This window comes from Colius striatus, unplaced genomic scaffold, assembly GCF_028858725.1.
Source record: "Colius striatus isolate bColStr4 unplaced genomic scaffold, bColStr4.1.hap1 scaffold_40, whole genome shotgun sequence".
Lineage (NCBI taxonomy): Eukaryota > Metazoa > Chordata > Aves > Coliiformes > Coliidae > Colius > Colius striatus.
Window position 1 is genome coordinate 2,010,374 of NW_026908523.1, and position 16,278 is coordinate 2,026,651.

General features: G+C 53.7%; 1 protein-coding gene across 1 annotated transcript; it reads right to left on the reverse strand.

The window, feature by feature from the left end:
• Positions 1–1,086: 1,086 nt before the first annotated feature.
• LOC133629371 (inositol 1,4,5-trisphosphate receptor-interacting protein-like 1) lies at positions 1,087–15,315 on the reverse strand. The gene is made up of 2 exons (XM_062020025.1): positions 15,106–15,315; positions 1,087–2,607 (listed from the first exon to the last, which is right to left on the reverse strand). Exons 1-2 carry the CDS (start codon positions 15,313–15,315, stop codon positions 1,087–1,089), a joined length of 1,731 nt encoding a protein of 576 aa, XP_061876009.1.
• Positions 15,316–16,278: the final 963 nt, after the last annotated feature.

Here is a 16,278-nt window from a genome sequence, read left to right on the forward strand (position 1 = left end):
TACTTCTTCTCAGCTGCTCCCTGTTTTCAGTACTTTCAGTGTTTTCAGGCATTCAGTACTTCAGCCTTCTCTGCATCCTCAGACACCAGAGCACCATCAGCATTTAGCAGAGGGCCCACATTCCCCCTCACCATCCTTCTGCTGCTGAGGTACTTGACAAATGCCTCATTCCTGTCCTTAACATCCCTGGCTACATTTAATTCTAGAAGGGCTCTGGCCTTCTGTCATGGCTTAGCAAGGATCAGCTTTTGCTTGGTAACAGGAGGAGGGGGTTGCAGTGAAGACCCAGTAAAGAGTTCTCAGCCTCTCCCCCAGCTCCTGGGCTCACACCCACCTCCGGCCCGGCTGGGCCAATCTGGTGCCTCTGCCAGAGTATTTAGGGACGGGAGTTTGAAGTGCTGGCAGGAGGTGTGAGTGATACACGATGGAGGCGACCACACGCACCCCACAGTCAGAGAAGGAGGAAGGAAGGAGGAGCACCAGACCAGAGACCCCTCTGCAAGCTGTGGCAAGAATGCAGCTGTACCCCTGCAATGAACTCTCTGAAGTGAGCCCTTCCCATGGGCTGCAGCTCCTCGCAAAGTGGTCCAGCGTGGGAGCCCTTCTACAGGCTGCAGCTCTTCAATGTGCAGCTCCATCGTGGGCTTCCCATGGAGTCACAGCCTGCTTAGGAACAGCACGTGAGTCTCCTTCTCTGGAGACATTCCAAACCCACCTGGACGAGTTCCTGTGTGACCTACTCTAGGTGGTCCTGCTCTGGCAGAGGGGTTGAACTAGATGATCTTTTGAGGTCCCTTCCAAACCTTAAGGTGCTGTGATTGTGCTGAATGCTCCCTGCCTCTGGGCAGCCCAGAAGCCAGTAGCCTGGACCTGCGTTCCCCACAGAGGGACACACGGACGCTCACAGGCCGGGCGTTTCTTCAAACGACCGTTTACTCAACTACTTCTTCAAACAAGAAACTATGTACAAGGTCAAGCTCCCAGAGACACCTCAGGGAGCGAGAGCAATCGCTAATGGGCAGTGCTGAGTCTCTCTTGCCAGGCTCCTGGCAATGGCCCCTTCAGCTACATCGGCTCCCACTCCCCTCAGCTCTCTGCCTCAAGACCTCTTTCATCCTCACGGATGAGCCGTCCTGTGAGCCGATCTTGCAGCTGCTCACAGTCACGCAGTGCCTCGGCGTGGGCAGCCGTATCGTCTGTCAGGTGCTGGAAGAGGTTGATGGGTTCGGCCTCTCGGAAGGCAGGAGGCAAGACGATCTCCTCGGGCACGTTGTGGTTGCCAAAGAAGAAGTGGTTGAGGCGCTTCTCCTCCACTCTGCGGCGCAGGTACCGCATGATTTCCTTCAGGCGCGGCAGCAGATACCTCCTGCGCCAGTCTGACAGGGGAGTGGTGGTCAGGAGGTGCATCACAACCGTCTTGATGATATAGGTGGAAAAGCCCGTTCCTGGCACCATGCGAGCGCAGAGCTGCAGGCAGTTGAGGTGGTAGCTGCCAGGCGGGGCGTTCCTGGCCACGTGCCTGAAGAACTTGGCCTCTGCCACAGCGCAGGTCTCAGGCCACGTCGTGCGTGGGGTGAAGAAACCTGCTGCAGTTTGGCTGCTCACAAAGATGTCTGAGTCACCTTGCTGCACGCCAAAAAGCAGCTCGACAAAGAGAGGTGCTCGGGCGGCGTTTGACAGCTTCAGCTTGCAGGAGTGTCTGGAGAGCTGCAGCTGCATCCGGTAGCGGCGAGACTGAGGCAGCTCCCCCCAGGCTGACGTCACCAAGTTCTGGAACCAGAGGGCAGTTTTATGAACATCGAGGTAAGGGCCAGTGCAGAGGGTGTCGAGGACACTGGGACCCTGATTCCTCCTCCGTGGCTCCTCAGGGTAGTGGAGGAAGCACGGCGCGTCTCCTGCCGGCTCCTCTGCGCTGCAGGTGCACTCCGGGGACACACGGACGCAGAAGTTCTTTCCCGGCAGTTCCTGTGCAAAGTCTGGCTCCAGGTGGAAGGAGTAGCCATGGGGGGCCTTCAGGGGCACGAGCATGCGGTATGTGACGTCGCTGTCGCAAGGATTCCAGCCTTCGAAGGCGCTGCCCACGCCGATGGCTGGCTGCAGCTCCGGGGAGGAACTGTTGGCCAAGCGCCCTTGCAATAAACGGAGGAGGTCACCCAGCAGCTCCTGCACCGTGCTGCTGGTGTAGCACAGACTGAGCACTGTCCACTGGATGCGCCTCTCATAAATCAAAGCGTGGTGCCTCTCTTCAACAGTTTCTCCTTCGCTTTCTACCTCCTGGCAGTGTGTGTCACTGCCTGAGCTCCCCTCACTGCTGCTGTCGTCTGTGTCAGGGCTCCTTCTCCTGGTCCACCAGTACAGTCCCAAGAGCAGGACCAGGACTGCAGCAACGATCAGGTCTTCCCAGGAAATGACGGGCTGCCTCGGCTGCCTCAGCGGCACCAGGAAACTGGAGCTGATGAGCAGCATCTCATGTATTTCTCTCGCCTGCTGGATCAGCTGCTCTTCTGTCGGCTTCAACACGGCCTCGTTCATCCTGGCGTAACACTGCTGTGCCTCTGGGATGAAGAGCGACAGCAGATTGGTGAAGAAGCGCACGAGCGCCATGATCTGCAGGGAGAGAGAGCGAATGGGTTCAGTGGGGTGGGAGGGAGGGAGCTGGCAGCGGGGAAAACAGGGGCCAGGAGCGGGGGCCGGTTGGAGAGGGGCCGAGGCAGGTGGGAGGCACAAGGGCTGTGCCAGCCCTGCCGGCGGCTGGGCCCTGGGTGCCGGGGCAGAGCGCAGCCTGCCGCCGTCCCCCTCCTCCTGCCGCCTGCGCGCTCACCGCTGTCCCAGCGCGTACTGGGCCCGTGCTGCCCCTGGTGCCCCTTTATAGCCGCCCCCCGCTGGCACGGCCTCTGATGTCACAGACACCCCACAGCTGCCCCCCACACCCGCAAAGGACTGACCCATCCTGACCTCTACTCAGTACAGTCAGAGGCTGACAAACTGGGCGACCGCGAGAGGCACAAACTGGGCGACCGTGGTGTTCCTTTTGGAAGCCATAGCACCGAGGAGAAAAGAGAACCGAGGGTCTCTTGAAAGAACATTGGAATGGTCTGTGTCATAAATGCAGCCCTTCAGTACCCGTGAGTATAAGGTTGGCACTGTGACGTTAATAAAGCGATGTAACTCCTGTGAACGGTGTGTCAAATGGGCCTGTTCACAGCAGCTTGTAGATTCCCCGTCACTTCACATGGATTGAATCTTTTTCAGTACAAAACCAGGGTTTCTTTTGTAGTCTGGACGTATTTCAGACACATTATTGCATGTACATGACTGGTATTGCCTAAGAGAGTGTGAGTGGTGAATCCCCAAACAAGGCATGCAGAAGAACTGCGGGGAAGGATTTCTTCCCTGTGAGGCTGCCCAGATGGGTTGTGGAGTCTCCTTCTCTGGAGACATTCAGGGCCCACCTGGGTGAGTTCCTGTGGGATGGGTAGGTCACTGTTTGACAGACACAGCTGAGCCATGTGAAAGAGAATGCTCAACATGAAGAATATGGTAAGTAAGGAATGAAGTGCCAGAGGCACGGGGTTGCTGACATTGGTGGTTGTCGTGGTTTGGCCCAGCCAGCCCAGCAGCACCACGACAGTCTCTTGCTCGGTGCCCCCATCCACCCCCACCCTTGTTAGGATGGCAGAGACCCAGCGAAATGGGAGTAAAAAGATCACCAAGGTTGTTGTGGATGGAGACAAGGGCAGGGAGGGCTCGCTGCCAGTTACAGTTCTGGGTAAAACAGACTCCAGTGCTCGACTGAGAGAGGAAAGGAGGAAAGGTTATTCTACAAGAAACAGAACGGAATAAAAGCAAAAAGGGAGCAGGATGGTGAGAAAATTACAACCAGAGCTTTAAGATCTCCCTCCCCCAGCCCTCCTTTCTTCCCAGGCCCAGCTCACTGCTCCCCAGATCTCTCCCTCCTCCCCCCTCAGCGGCTCAGGGGGGCAGGGAATGGGGGATGTGCTCACTCTCTCACAGATGGGCTCTGCCACTTCTCTCTGCTCAGATGAGGACAACTCCTGGCATTCTTCCCTGCTCTAACACGGGGTCCCTCCCCCGGGACACAGTCCTTATCCAACTTCTCTGGGGTGGGTTGTTCCCAACAGCCGCGGCTTCTGCCCATACAGGGTCCCTCACATGGGACACAGTCCTTGGGGAATGTCTCTGGTGTGGATTCTTCACCACGGTTGCAGTTTCTGCAGTTACAGGGTCCCTCTCTCGGGACAAGGCCTCTTCTGGGCATAAGTTGAATGAGCTGCTTTGTCATGGGTTCCTCCCCACAGTTACAGCTGTGGATATTGGGTCCCTTCCTCGGGACACAGCCGGCTCCTGCCATAGTCACTGTCCCTGGCTCGGGGCCTTTAATGAAGTGAATCGCTGCCCCTGGTCCAGGGTCAGCTTTAGCAAAATGAGTCTCTGCCCCTGATGCAGGGTCTTTAAAGAAATGAAAATAAACCTCAGCGTCACCAGGTCTCTCCATAGAATGCCGGGGAGTGTCTGCTGCAGCACACCTCCTCCTCTCTTTCATCACTGACCTTGGAGTCCATATGGTTGTTCCTCTCACTGTTCCTACTCCTTGCAGCAGTTCCACCAGCCAGAAGAAGAACAAAGGGCAGAAGAAGGAAGAAGATGGAGGAAGAAACTTCCTCTGCCTTCTTAAAAAGTGATGGTGGAGGCGTCTCATTGGCTCAGCCCCAGCAGTGGGCCTGGCTCAGAGCAGGGGAGAGTTGTGAGCAACTTCTTACAGGAGCCACCTTTACAGCCCCTTCCCCCTTACCAGAAAAGGCTGTCATGGCAAACCATGACACCCGCTCAGCCTTTGTGCTGTGTTCCACTAAAGACAGTGTTTCCATCAAGCCAGCATGATGAGAAAGCTGTAAGCCAGTACCTTAGAGCTTCTTCCTAGATGATGTACATCTTACCTAGGAAGTATTTGGTTGAGAAATAATGTTGAGCAAGTTCTTACCACAAAAGTCATTGGAGGATGTGTTTATTTACACAGCCACAGCAGGTGGGCTGGTCTTTAAAGAAAGGCAACATTGCAGGAGCTGTACCTGCTATGGCTCAGCCTGGTGTGCTGCACATTTGGTGGGAGGTAAGAGAAACCAAAACATGAACCAGTTGATGTTTAACATAGTGCAGACTCATCTGGGAGAGAAGATTTAGCGGCTTGTTATCACCAGATTGAACAGGAATTGTTTTACAAATGACCTAACCAAAAAGAGAACATGCCTAGTTCTTGGCCAGGTGTGAAATCCACTTGACCAGGCCCAGGCCACTGTTTGTGGAGCTCTGTGACATCAGTGACAGCCTCATGTTGGCAGCTGGAATGCTGTGTGTGTACTTCACAGCAACACACAGAGTCACAGAAAGAATGGACGTGAAATAAGGGAATCTGTCAGTAGCTGAGCTGATGCTCTTCACATCTAAAGGAATTCTCACATTCACTTGAAAGGCAACAGTCACCTGGCAATGATGATGTCACAGTGTCATCACCCAGGAGCAATGATATCACCTGAGAATGATGATACCACAGTGCCAGCACCTGGCAACGAATGTGTCCCCTAACAGCAGTGGTGTCAGCTGAGAATGATGACATCACAGTGCCCAGGAGAGTATAAAAGGGGGGTCCTCCCAGGTCCTGCTGCCAGATCTGGCCTGGGCAGCCACCTGAGAGGAAGCTCTTGATGGGGCTGAGGGAGGAAGGCAAGCCAGAGGCTGGAGGTTTGCAGCTGCTCCTGGCTAAGCCACTTTCCAAGCTCATCTGAGGGACAAGGAATCTTCTTCAGCTGCAGAGCAGGAGCCAGAACACAGGACTGCCTTCTGGAGGGGCATTGCAGAGCTCACCATCCTCATCCCCTGTGGAGCAAGGGGCAGCAGCCGTAAGCAATAGGGGTCCTGATGCTTTGGAGCACTCACTGCCAGGCGTGGGATGGATTCTTGTCCCCAAGGTCGATCAGGCCTGGGGCATTTGGCCACTCAGGGAAGCCCCAGAGATGGCTCTAGGTTGAGGGAGAAGAGAGGCTTGTGCATCTCGTGGGAGGCATGAGCAGCCCGTGGGACCAGGAGGCAGGTCTGCTCACATGCTCAGGGAGTAGCCGATCGCCAGCACTGGGATCAGGAAGGAATCTTCCCCTGGGGCACGTTGGCACAGGTCCCCAGGGGTTTTTTGCCTTCCTCTGCAGCATTCAGCATGACTGCTTAAGTGTCAGGGCTCCTTTGGTCCATTTGGGCTGGGCTACTGCCTGCTGTCGTGCACCACCAAGGCGGCCTCTCGTGCCCTCCAGCTGACAGGAGGAAGGCTTTTTTTCCCCAAGGTGGACTAGCAAGTGTCCCTGGAGGGTTTTTTTTGCCTTCCTCTGCAGCACTGAGCATAGCCTTTAGCTCCTTTGAGCCATTTTTTGGCAAGTACCTACATCTGCTGCTCCACAACAGTGGCCCTGGTGCCCACATCCAGGGGGAGGAAGCTTTCTATACACTTCTTGTGGGCCATCCTCAGGGCTTGCTTCTCATCTGCTGTGGCATTGAGCACAGCCCCTTGTCAGGGCTACTCTGGCCCATTTTGGTTTCTTGCCTGCTGCTCTTGCACCTCCAGCCTGGAGAACACTCTTGTGCATTTTGCACTTTCTGGCCTCCATCCTAAAATCATTTGCAGCAAAACTGTGTGCTGGGCAATGTTTTCTCTCTTCTCTGTCAAACCTCCTCATTGCTTTTGGATGGTGATGGTCTCTCGGCCATGCTGGAAGCCTTCATGTTCCAGGGGCATCTGGTGGTGTTGCTCTCAGCTTCAGATGCTTTGGGCCCAAGACTTGCTGGGCTGAGTCTTGCTGGAGAGCTCCCATGCTTGCTGCTGGCAGGGGAGCAGACTGCAAAGGGAAGCAAGCCCAGCTGGATCTCCCATTCAGAGCCTGCCCACCTGCTTGGTGGCATGCAGCACCTTGCAGCCTGGCATAACTGTGTCTGCTCTGAGTTCCACCACTCCCTTTCACATCCTGGGCTCTTACCAAGCTTTTTTTGCTGTGTTTGAGGTCCTGCTCGGTGGCAGAGACCACATGGCATCAGTCAGCAGCTGGGAGGAATGTGCCTCTTAACCAGGAGATGAGATCTGAGTGTATCCCCACTTTCTCTTTTGCTTTGGAATATTCCTTGATCACTATCATCTGACTTTCACCATCTGGAATGCACCAAGCCAAAGCAGCTCTGCTAGCAATGTGCATACCCATCTGCATGGCAGCTCTCCTCATCTGCTTGTGCTGCTTAGGGTCAGAAAAGATGTGAAGGAAGATTTTTGGTGTCTCTTTCATTGCACCTGACCTGTGAGAAGTGAGATGAAGAAACATGGTGTTAATTGGAGAGAGCTGGGCTTCCTCCCCAGAAAAACTGGCCATCACTGCAGTTCTTTGGAGTCTATTAACTGACAACCTCCATCCCTTTGGTTTGGGAGTCATTGTTGAAGCCTGGCTTGATGGTGGGTCTGGAACAATGACAGGATCTTCAGCCAAGCACCCAGGGAAGGGAAATGTACTGTGTGAGGAGGATTTGTTCTGTGAGTGAAGCTGCCTCATCATCCACAGACTTTTCTCATCAGTTTTTGCCTGTTTAAAAAGCTCAGGCTGGGATAAAAGTTGAACATTTAAGGTACCAGATTTCTCTGGCACTGCTGATCCTTTCCAGTGGCACCATTTCCTTTCCATACCATGGACTTACACTGGATAAGGATCTCATTGGTTTAGTTTCAGCTATATTCTGGCCATAAGTTTGTAGTGGATGGGGATTTTTGCCCTTCCTCTGGTGCTCAGTTGAGCATTTCAGAAGGTACAAGATTTCTCTGGCACAGCTGATCCTTTCTTTCCATGTACCATGGATTTATGCTGGGTAAGTATTGTATGAGTTGAGTTGCAGGTATGTTCTAGCCATAGGTTTGTAGTGGACGTGGGGACTTTTGTCCAGGTGCTCCCTGGAGTTCAGGAGTTGGTCAAGGACTGAGGTAAGTGCCTCTGCATCACAGCATTTCGCTTCTCAGGTGTCAGCTTCCTCTCTGAGAATGCTCTGCTCTACAAAAGCTGCCTGTGTTTACCAAGTCTTGGCTCCTCCTTTAGCAAGTCCTTATCCTGGGCTTCATATTAAGAAGACAGAGCCTGGCTCTTCTCAGTGCTGCCAAGTGACAGAAAAGGCGTCAGGCAGAAACTGAAACACGGGATATTTGGTCTCAACAGAACGTTTTGCTGCTGTGGTTGAACAAAAGAAAGTGCAGGGACAAAAAGGAGGCGAGTTGCTGAGCGAGGCTTTGGAGTCATCTCTTTGGAGAGGTTTGAGACCTGACTGGACATGGCCCTGGGCAACCTGCTGTAGTTGGCCTTGCTTTGAGCAGGAGGGTTGGGCTCCAGTCTGTGGAGGTCCCTTCCCACCTCCTCTGCTCTAGGAGTTTGTGGTTGCCATTGTGGTTTGTCATCAGGCCAACAGGAGACCTGTGCTCCATTGTGCTGGGTTTCTTTTGTCAAAAGCCACCCTGTGCTCATAGGAGATTCTTTTTGCTCTGACTGCTGTCAAAAAGCTGCAGAGTCCAGCAGTAGCAGCTCCTCCTTCCATGCCATTAGTTTGAAGCCTCCCCAGAGAAGCAGGTGAGTATGCTCAATTACAAGCTAGCAATGTCTAAGGAAGGTCTGGTGAGCCACAGCTGTGGACTGCTGCAGAGTCCTGAACCAAAGCCTCCCACTGAAGAAGTAAAGCATAGCAAGGGAGAAGGCTCCTTCTCCCAAGACACAGAGTTCTCAGTCTAGCACTGAAGGAAGTAGCCAGCACCCTTGAAACCTTCATGGCACAGAGAGGAAACAATGACTTCTGGCTTCAGTGCAAGAGCCAAGGACAGACACCTGTGCAGTGCTTCACTTGGAAAGCCACTGCAGATGGTTCAGTGAAAGGCCTGCTTGAACCTGCAGAATAACCCAGGTGCCACTTGAAATGATGCCAGCTTGTCCTAGGTGACACTGAAAAGCGTGACAGCCCGTGGATGCCAGCACAGAACTTCTTTCCAGGACACCACAGATCCCAGCACAGCTGCTGCAGCGCTGCCATCTCCCTGTGCCCATTCCCACAGCTTTGTTCCCCCTCTCTTGCTTTCCTTCCTACTTATTCCTTGGAGCCAGAGAGTAATTAACTGACCTTGACTAAGTGTTCTCCATTAGAATTCGTTTTCCAGGAAGTCTGAGCAAAGCCCAGTGAGATGGACTTTGGGTAAAAATGGACATGACCACACTGGACAAACTTTCCTGCCCTGTTTTCATGCAGTTGGAAGTGTGATGCTTTGCTGGTGAGGTGTTGGTGACAACAATGGGTCTTTCAGCACAGTAACTGATTTTCCAGTGCAAATGAGCCCAGGGCAGCAGTGTGCTCCCAGCAGGGAGGAATGCAAGGAAAACATGTGTGTGATTCACTGTTCCTACTTAAAGAAGGTTTTCTTCTGGTTTGATGGGGCACATTCTACAGAGCTTTGGAGTCTTTAAACCTTTTTGTCTTATCCTCTTGCATAGTTCAGATACGGGACAAGAATGGCAAAGCGCTGGGCAATATACTCATTTCTTTCTCTTTGCCAAGCTTTTGTTGTATGTTTCTTGGCTTTTCATATGCAAGCAAGGCTCAAGGGTAGGACTGGCTTTCATGACAATAATTCCTTGGACAGAAAGTAAGGTTTCAACAAGAAGAGCACCTTGGTTTTCTCATTTCCCTGGCAGGATGCCATTTGTGGCAGTGGGATTTCTGACACTCATGAGTAAGGAGACTGCTGTCCTGCTGCAGTTGCACGTTTTGGAGAGAGTAAACTTCTCCCTGGGAGCCTGTCTGCAGCACAGCAGTGTTCCTCCACAGTCCTGATGGAGACAGACTTCTGTTTTGGAAAGACACAGAAATGCATCAACACCTGTGCAGCAAGGTCTTGGAGGGGGCAGCAAAATCATACTGGGTGGCTAAAACAAAGCAGAGGTGCTCTGTGCCCTCATTTTGCCTTCAAAATTCACCAAACCAGCTCTTCAGGAAAAGAAACAGACTGCAGGGATATTTCTTTAGTTTCAGACTGAAACAGAGATCTGAACACCACACTTGGAGGGTCCCAGAGTGTGTGAGAAGGTTTGGACTGAGAGTCACAGGGAGCAACGAAAACTCTTGTTTTTTAAACCAGTCTGGCTGCTATGACATCAGCTGTAGCCTGGCTTCTGTGACATCAACTGTGGCAAGCAGAAGAGGTCACCTGCCCTCCCTTGCCTAACAGGTGAGTAAAGGTGTAAAGGGCTGACAGTGAGAATGGTTGTGCTTAGTCTTAGATGCAATCTATGCACTGTAAAGCTACTGTCCAAACTCAACAAGGAGCAAAGGTAAGTTCACTTTGTTCTTTTGAAACTCTAACATGTGGATTCTTTGGGTGTTGGTGTCTATTTTCCCTTTTCACCTTTAAGTGCTCACGCCAACCCCACATTTTATGCAGTAGGAGTTAAAGACATTGGCATTCTGGGCATTCCCTTGGCAAGTACCAATCACCAGGTTCTTAACAAGAAGAAGACTCAACAGATCCATGGCCAGCTTGGATTGACAGTGCTACAGCTGCCAACAGCTGCATACAGCACAGCAACAGCTTCTGGTCAGATCAATACCTTCAGTCACTGGAAACAAACTCCAGCATCTGTTTCAGAGTGTGCCCGTCTGGTGGGGTTCCAGGAGAACTCCCAGAAAGCCTGCACAAGGCACGCTGAAATCTGGGGCATGATTCACCACCTTCCAGTTGATTTCGATGGACATCCCTTCAGATGGCCATGGCCCTTGTCCCCTCTGTGCTCTTACAGGGCATCAGTCTCCAGAACACACTTGGAGGGAAGGAGGAAATCGCCTTCAGCCAAGAGCCTTTGCACGTTTCTATTCTGGAGCTTGTACTCGCTGCCCTTCAGCTGTGTGGAAGCAGAGCAGCACCCCGCAGTGCAACCTCCCCTGCACTGTCTGTCCCTTCTTCCCCAGTAAGGGAAGGAATTCAAATGCCATTGAAACAAATGGAATGACAATTCCTTCCTTCTGGAAGAATTCCTTTCTACTACCCTTCTGATTTCATAGACCCAGGCTGTTATTTTTGACCTGCTTTCAGCCAGAAAGCTTTCTCCTCACATTTGATGTGACCCTCCATCCATTTCCAACTCTGAAGCAGTTCCTGGGGCACTCTGCCCTGCTGCTTTTTCTCTGCCTTTGAGGCTTGAAGACATTTCTCCAGCCACAGTCAAGGCTTTGCCCAGCTTCACCCCATGGATGAGCAGCTCTCCATCCCCTTCTGGCTGCAGATCCCCTTGCACAACTGCACCTTTCTGAAGATTGAAATAAAAATGCATCTTGTATTGATTGGCTGTTGTGTCAGTGTCTTTGACCTTCTTGTGGAAAGAGTTCCCTTGATAGACTGGGTCCTCTGGAGAATACCCTGTCCTGGGCTTTGTGTGCTGAAGGCTGCCCTTGGAATGCCATTCACTGTCTTCATTTTGCTTCCTCCTTCCTTCCTGACCTTAGAATAACAGACACAGGCACTATGTGATTCTTTCTATCCAGATCACTCAAAAAAAATAAACCCCATGTAGTTCCAACACAGAAACTGTCATTTGACTGGAAACCAGCAGCAGAACTGTTTGAATTCAGTGCTGCACTAGGTACATTCTGTTCTGACAAAACCGCCCTCTGGTAGGCAGAGCACTCAGGTCAGGTACAGTGTGAGATGTGTACATGACCATAGGGTTTGTGCAGATGGGAAGAGCTAAAGCAATGGGTTCTCCAGACCCTTCATTGCTGCCATCCAGTGCAGCATGTTCATTAAACTTGAAGACACAGGAGACACTGCACTCCTCAGCAGCTTACACATAACCATCCCTCATGTCCTTGTTCATTGAGATCTCTGTACTTTACTGGAGTCTTTGGAAGTGTGGTTATACAATGGTTGAGTTACTTCAGCTTTTCCCAAGAGCTGAAGGTTTTGAGATTGTTACAGTGGTCCTTAGGAGCAAAACACAAACCCCAACAGCAAAGCAAAAGGAGTGCATCACAGTCTTGACAGAACTGCATTCATAGAGCTTTTCTGTCTTGGTTCTGGTTTCAAAGCTTGGGGCTAATATTCCATGTGGGGCATATTGGGCTTTATACCTGTGAAACACATCAATACCATCTTCCCTTAGAGACACCAGAAAAGTTCACTGTCAATGAAATTAATTAGTTTGTATCCCTCATAAAAATGCATATCCTAAGTAGAGCTCATTCAACATCGACATAAATGACTTTCAATCTATCAAGGACTGTGCTTTTACTCAGATTATGACATTCTTTCATAGAATCATCATCATTCTCTTTAAAAACAACCCAACAACCTACTACCAATTCTCTAAGAGAATTATGCTTTTCCAAGCTTCAAATCTCAGCTGTAACCTTAGGAGTGTTGACATCACACTGTAAGAAGTGGAGGAGAAGTCTGTATTGAGAGCAGAATATTTTCACATCCCCATTTTTTGTGAAGGACGCAAACTCTAGTGTTGAAGACATTGTTGATGTTAAGGTTTAGAGAAACGTTAAAGATGAGAGGAGTTTTTTATGTGTCTGTGGGCGAAAGGGCCAGGTTACAAATGAAGATGATGGAAGATCAGAAGCTGTTCAGTATTGTCTGATTTACCTTTTTGTTGCACTATGATAAACACCTGGCACATGGGCTTGCATCATGATGTGACAGAAACAGTGTGGTATCAGATTGCAGCACATGTTGCCATTCTGGCTCTGGAGTTCATCTGTAGACAGATCCTGTGGTGGGACCTGCTTTTTGCAGGTGGCTGTGAGATGAGATGCCAAATGACTGAAGCAGGACAACAAGACAGCAGAAGTTGTCTTCTTTTCAGTTTACCTGAGACTTGTTCTGGAGGGAAATCATCTTGAGGTAAATTGATCCATGGAGGCTCCAGTGTTCTGGAATCTCCTGTGGTAGTCAGCTCATCTTCCACAAAATCTTCTTTCCTGCATGGGTGGGTGCACGCCAGAAATCTCTGCCTGTTAAAAACCAAACAAGCAGCTTTCATTGTAAACAGTGTCAGCAGAAATAAGTGCAGTTCCTTATTAGAAATGGTGCTGATCATAAGCATGGAAAGGTGAAGTGGCCAGTCATTTTTGCTGCCGTTCCCCAGGGCTGTGGGTGCCTCTGGCATGGTGGGACCTGGCCCGTGGCAATGCCAGACTGCTCCTGGCTTAGTGGGAGGAGGAAGATGGGAACTGAGACACAATGGGGCAGGGAGGAGGCAGGGCAGGCACCGACTGAGAGTGGGCTGAGCAACCTCAGGGCCCAGGTTTGTGGTGAGAACCCGGGCTGGGTTCCTTTTGTCCTTTCTCAGGACTGGAGACACCAGCAACACCAGCTGCAGCTTGGCAATGTGACCAGCCAGCCTGGACCCTGCTCTCACACACACTCATTGCTCCTGGAGGGCACAGCCAGGTCCCTTTCTGGCCTCTTACCTGAACAGCTCACCCCAGCGTCCATGCTGTGAACACAGTGTTCTCACCCCATCCGCTGTGTGTACATTGGACAGGGCAGGCTCGGAGCCACGACACTGAATATCAATCAACCAAATGGGGCCAGATCCTGGACCGAAATTTCCGTGACGAAAAGCTTGAACAGAAGACCCACATCCCAGCTGCTTGCAAACCACTGCTGCATCTTTCAAGTTCCAGATGACACCACACACAGTGCCCCACTGTGCCTCGTGTTCCACCTCCACTCTCCCAGCGCAGCGGCTGCCGTCATCCACCAGCCTCAACTCTGCAGCCCCTGAAACGCCAACACGGGGCTGGTCAGGAGAGCACTGAGCTCCAGACTACAGCTCTGAGGTCCCCTCTGCCCAGCCAGAGGTAAAGGCACCTGAGGGACAGCCCTCCCCATCCTGGGCTGTCCCTGGGGCAGTCTGGGGGTCTCTTTTCTCCCCAGCTCTGCAAAGGGCTGAGGCTGCCCAGCAGCAGACCTGCTGTACCATTCACAGCCCCACAGCCTGCAGCACATCCCCACTAATTCAACCACCCCTTTCCCATGTCCCCTCTCTCCTCCCCAGCACAGCAACCCCCGTATGGCCCCGTGCCCCAGCCCCACACCTCCCTCTCCCACCCACACAGGCACAGCATCCACTCCCTTGAGCACCTTCTGCCCCTCGTCCCAGCGGCACCCGTGAAGAAACCGAATTGCCAGAGGTATCCCGATGAGTACGCTGGTGCCCACTGGCCCTGGGCTGTGGGACAAGGGAGCCAGCACTTCCCCTGCACAGCTGCAGCCCGAGGAGCAGCCACAGCACCCGAGGCCACAGGAGTCCCTCCGTGCCCATCCTGAGCCTCCTGCCCCGCGGGCACAGCCCTGCTGCTCCCCACTCCCCGGCACGGCTCCCGCACCCTCGTGGGGCTGCTGCTGATGGCAGGGTGAGATCTCTGAGAGATGCCAACGCAGCTGCAGGAGCCAATCCAAGCAGCAGCACCTTTTGAGATGAGATCAGGAGCTCTCTCCCCTCTGACACAGCTCAGCCCGCCAATGAGCTTCTCCAGTGCCCTTCATGCCCATATATGAGGGACACCACGGTCCCAATGCAGGTGCCACGGCTGCTGCCACGGGGCAGAGTTATGGGCCGAGGCAGGCGCAGAGGGGAAATGGGTCTCCAGGCCCTCAACTGGGAGCACTGGGAGCACTGAGCATCCCCAGGGCTACACTCATCAGAGAACCCACGAGGGCAGTGTCCTCCAGCCCCGAGCTGTGGGGCTGCTCTGGCTCTGTGTCGGGGTGGAAAGGGAACAGCCCCTGCCCTGCTGCAGCCCCTGTGGGACAGCCCTGGGCTGGGGGCAGAGCTGCAGCCCCGGCCTGCAGGAACATCCCTCCTGGAGAGCCTCAGGACAGGGCCCCGGCAGGAGCCGCGCTGGGACACGTCCCCAGCCCGGCAGCAGGACAGGCCCCAGCGTGTCCCCAACCGTTCCCGTGTCCCCCAGGGGCCGTTGTTCCCTGCAGGCAGATGCATCGGGAGCTGCAGCTGCAGCTGCACAAACCGCAGCCCCCGCGGCCTCGCAGCACTCGCTGTGCTTCCCCCACAGCGCCCGGCCAGGAAGCCTGAGGTTTCCTCCTGGCACCCAGCCCAGGCACAGCCCCGCGGGGCCCCGACACACCCCCAGCCCCACTGCTCCTGCCGGGGCTGCTCCTTCGGCCTCGCAGAGACGCCAATCGCAGCTCCTGGCCCCTGGGACGGCCTCGCTGCACATGGATGCTCCACACTCAGCCCCACGGCCATGGGGGGCACTGCAGGGATGTCACCTCACACCCACATACAGACACCCCATGCGGGGACAGAGGGACCCTCAGTGAGCTCCCTGATGGCACCAAACTGGGAGCACTGGCTGACTCCCCAGAGGCTGTGCTGCCAGTCAGTGAGAGCTGGACAGGCTGAGAGTTGGGCAGAGAGGAACTTGCTGAGGGTCACCAGGAGTAAGGGCAGAGTCCCCAGCTCGAGAGACAGGGAACGGCTGGAGAGAGGCAACACAGGGCTACTGAGATGCTGAGGGGATGGAACATGTGTGTGAGGAGGAAAGGCTGCGGGCCCTGGGGCTGTTTAGGAAAGAGGAGACTGCAGGGGGTTCTCATTAATACTGACAAATATGTCAGTGGTGGGTGTCAGGGGGCTGGGGCAGCACTTTTGTTCTGTTGTATCCAGTGACAGGACAAGGGCTGATGGAAAGAAGCTGCAACACAAAATGTCCCATTGAAACATGAGCAAAAGCTATTTCCCTGCTGAGGTGAGGGAGCCCTGGCCCGGGCTGCCCAGGGAGGCTGCGGAGGCTCCTTCTCGGCAGGTTTCCAAGCCCAGCTGGACACGCTCCTGTGTGACCTGATCTAGGTGGGACCCGCCTGAGATGGGGGTTGGGCTGGATGAGCTTTAGGGGTCGCTTCCAACTGCCACCGTTCTGTGACTCTTTTTAGTGACGGCCCTTCCAGCCGCCACCCTCGGGCGATTCTTACGCCTGTGCCCAGAGGTGATGATGCTGCGGGGCGGGAGCGGGAGCGGGAGCAGCGGCAGCCGCGGGACAGGCGCCGCTTCCCCGCGGCCGCCCCGCGGACTCCATTTCCCGTCAGCGCCCGCGCCTCGCTGTCGCGCAAAGCCGCCGGCGGCAGCCGCGGTGCCTGCCGGGAGTCGTAGTCCCAGCGTGCCCCGCGCGGAGCCCGCGCCG

Coding starts and splice junctions, on each gene's coding strand:
- LOC133629371 (XM_062020025.1), bottom strand. CDS start 15,315: ATGTGCAGCGAGGCCGTCCCAGGGGCCAGGAGCTGCGATTGGCGTCTC. Junction 2,608..15,105: donor GCGAGGCCGCGGGGGCTGCG/GTTTGTGCAGCT, acceptor CTCTCCCTGCAG/ATCATGGCGCTCGTGCGCTT.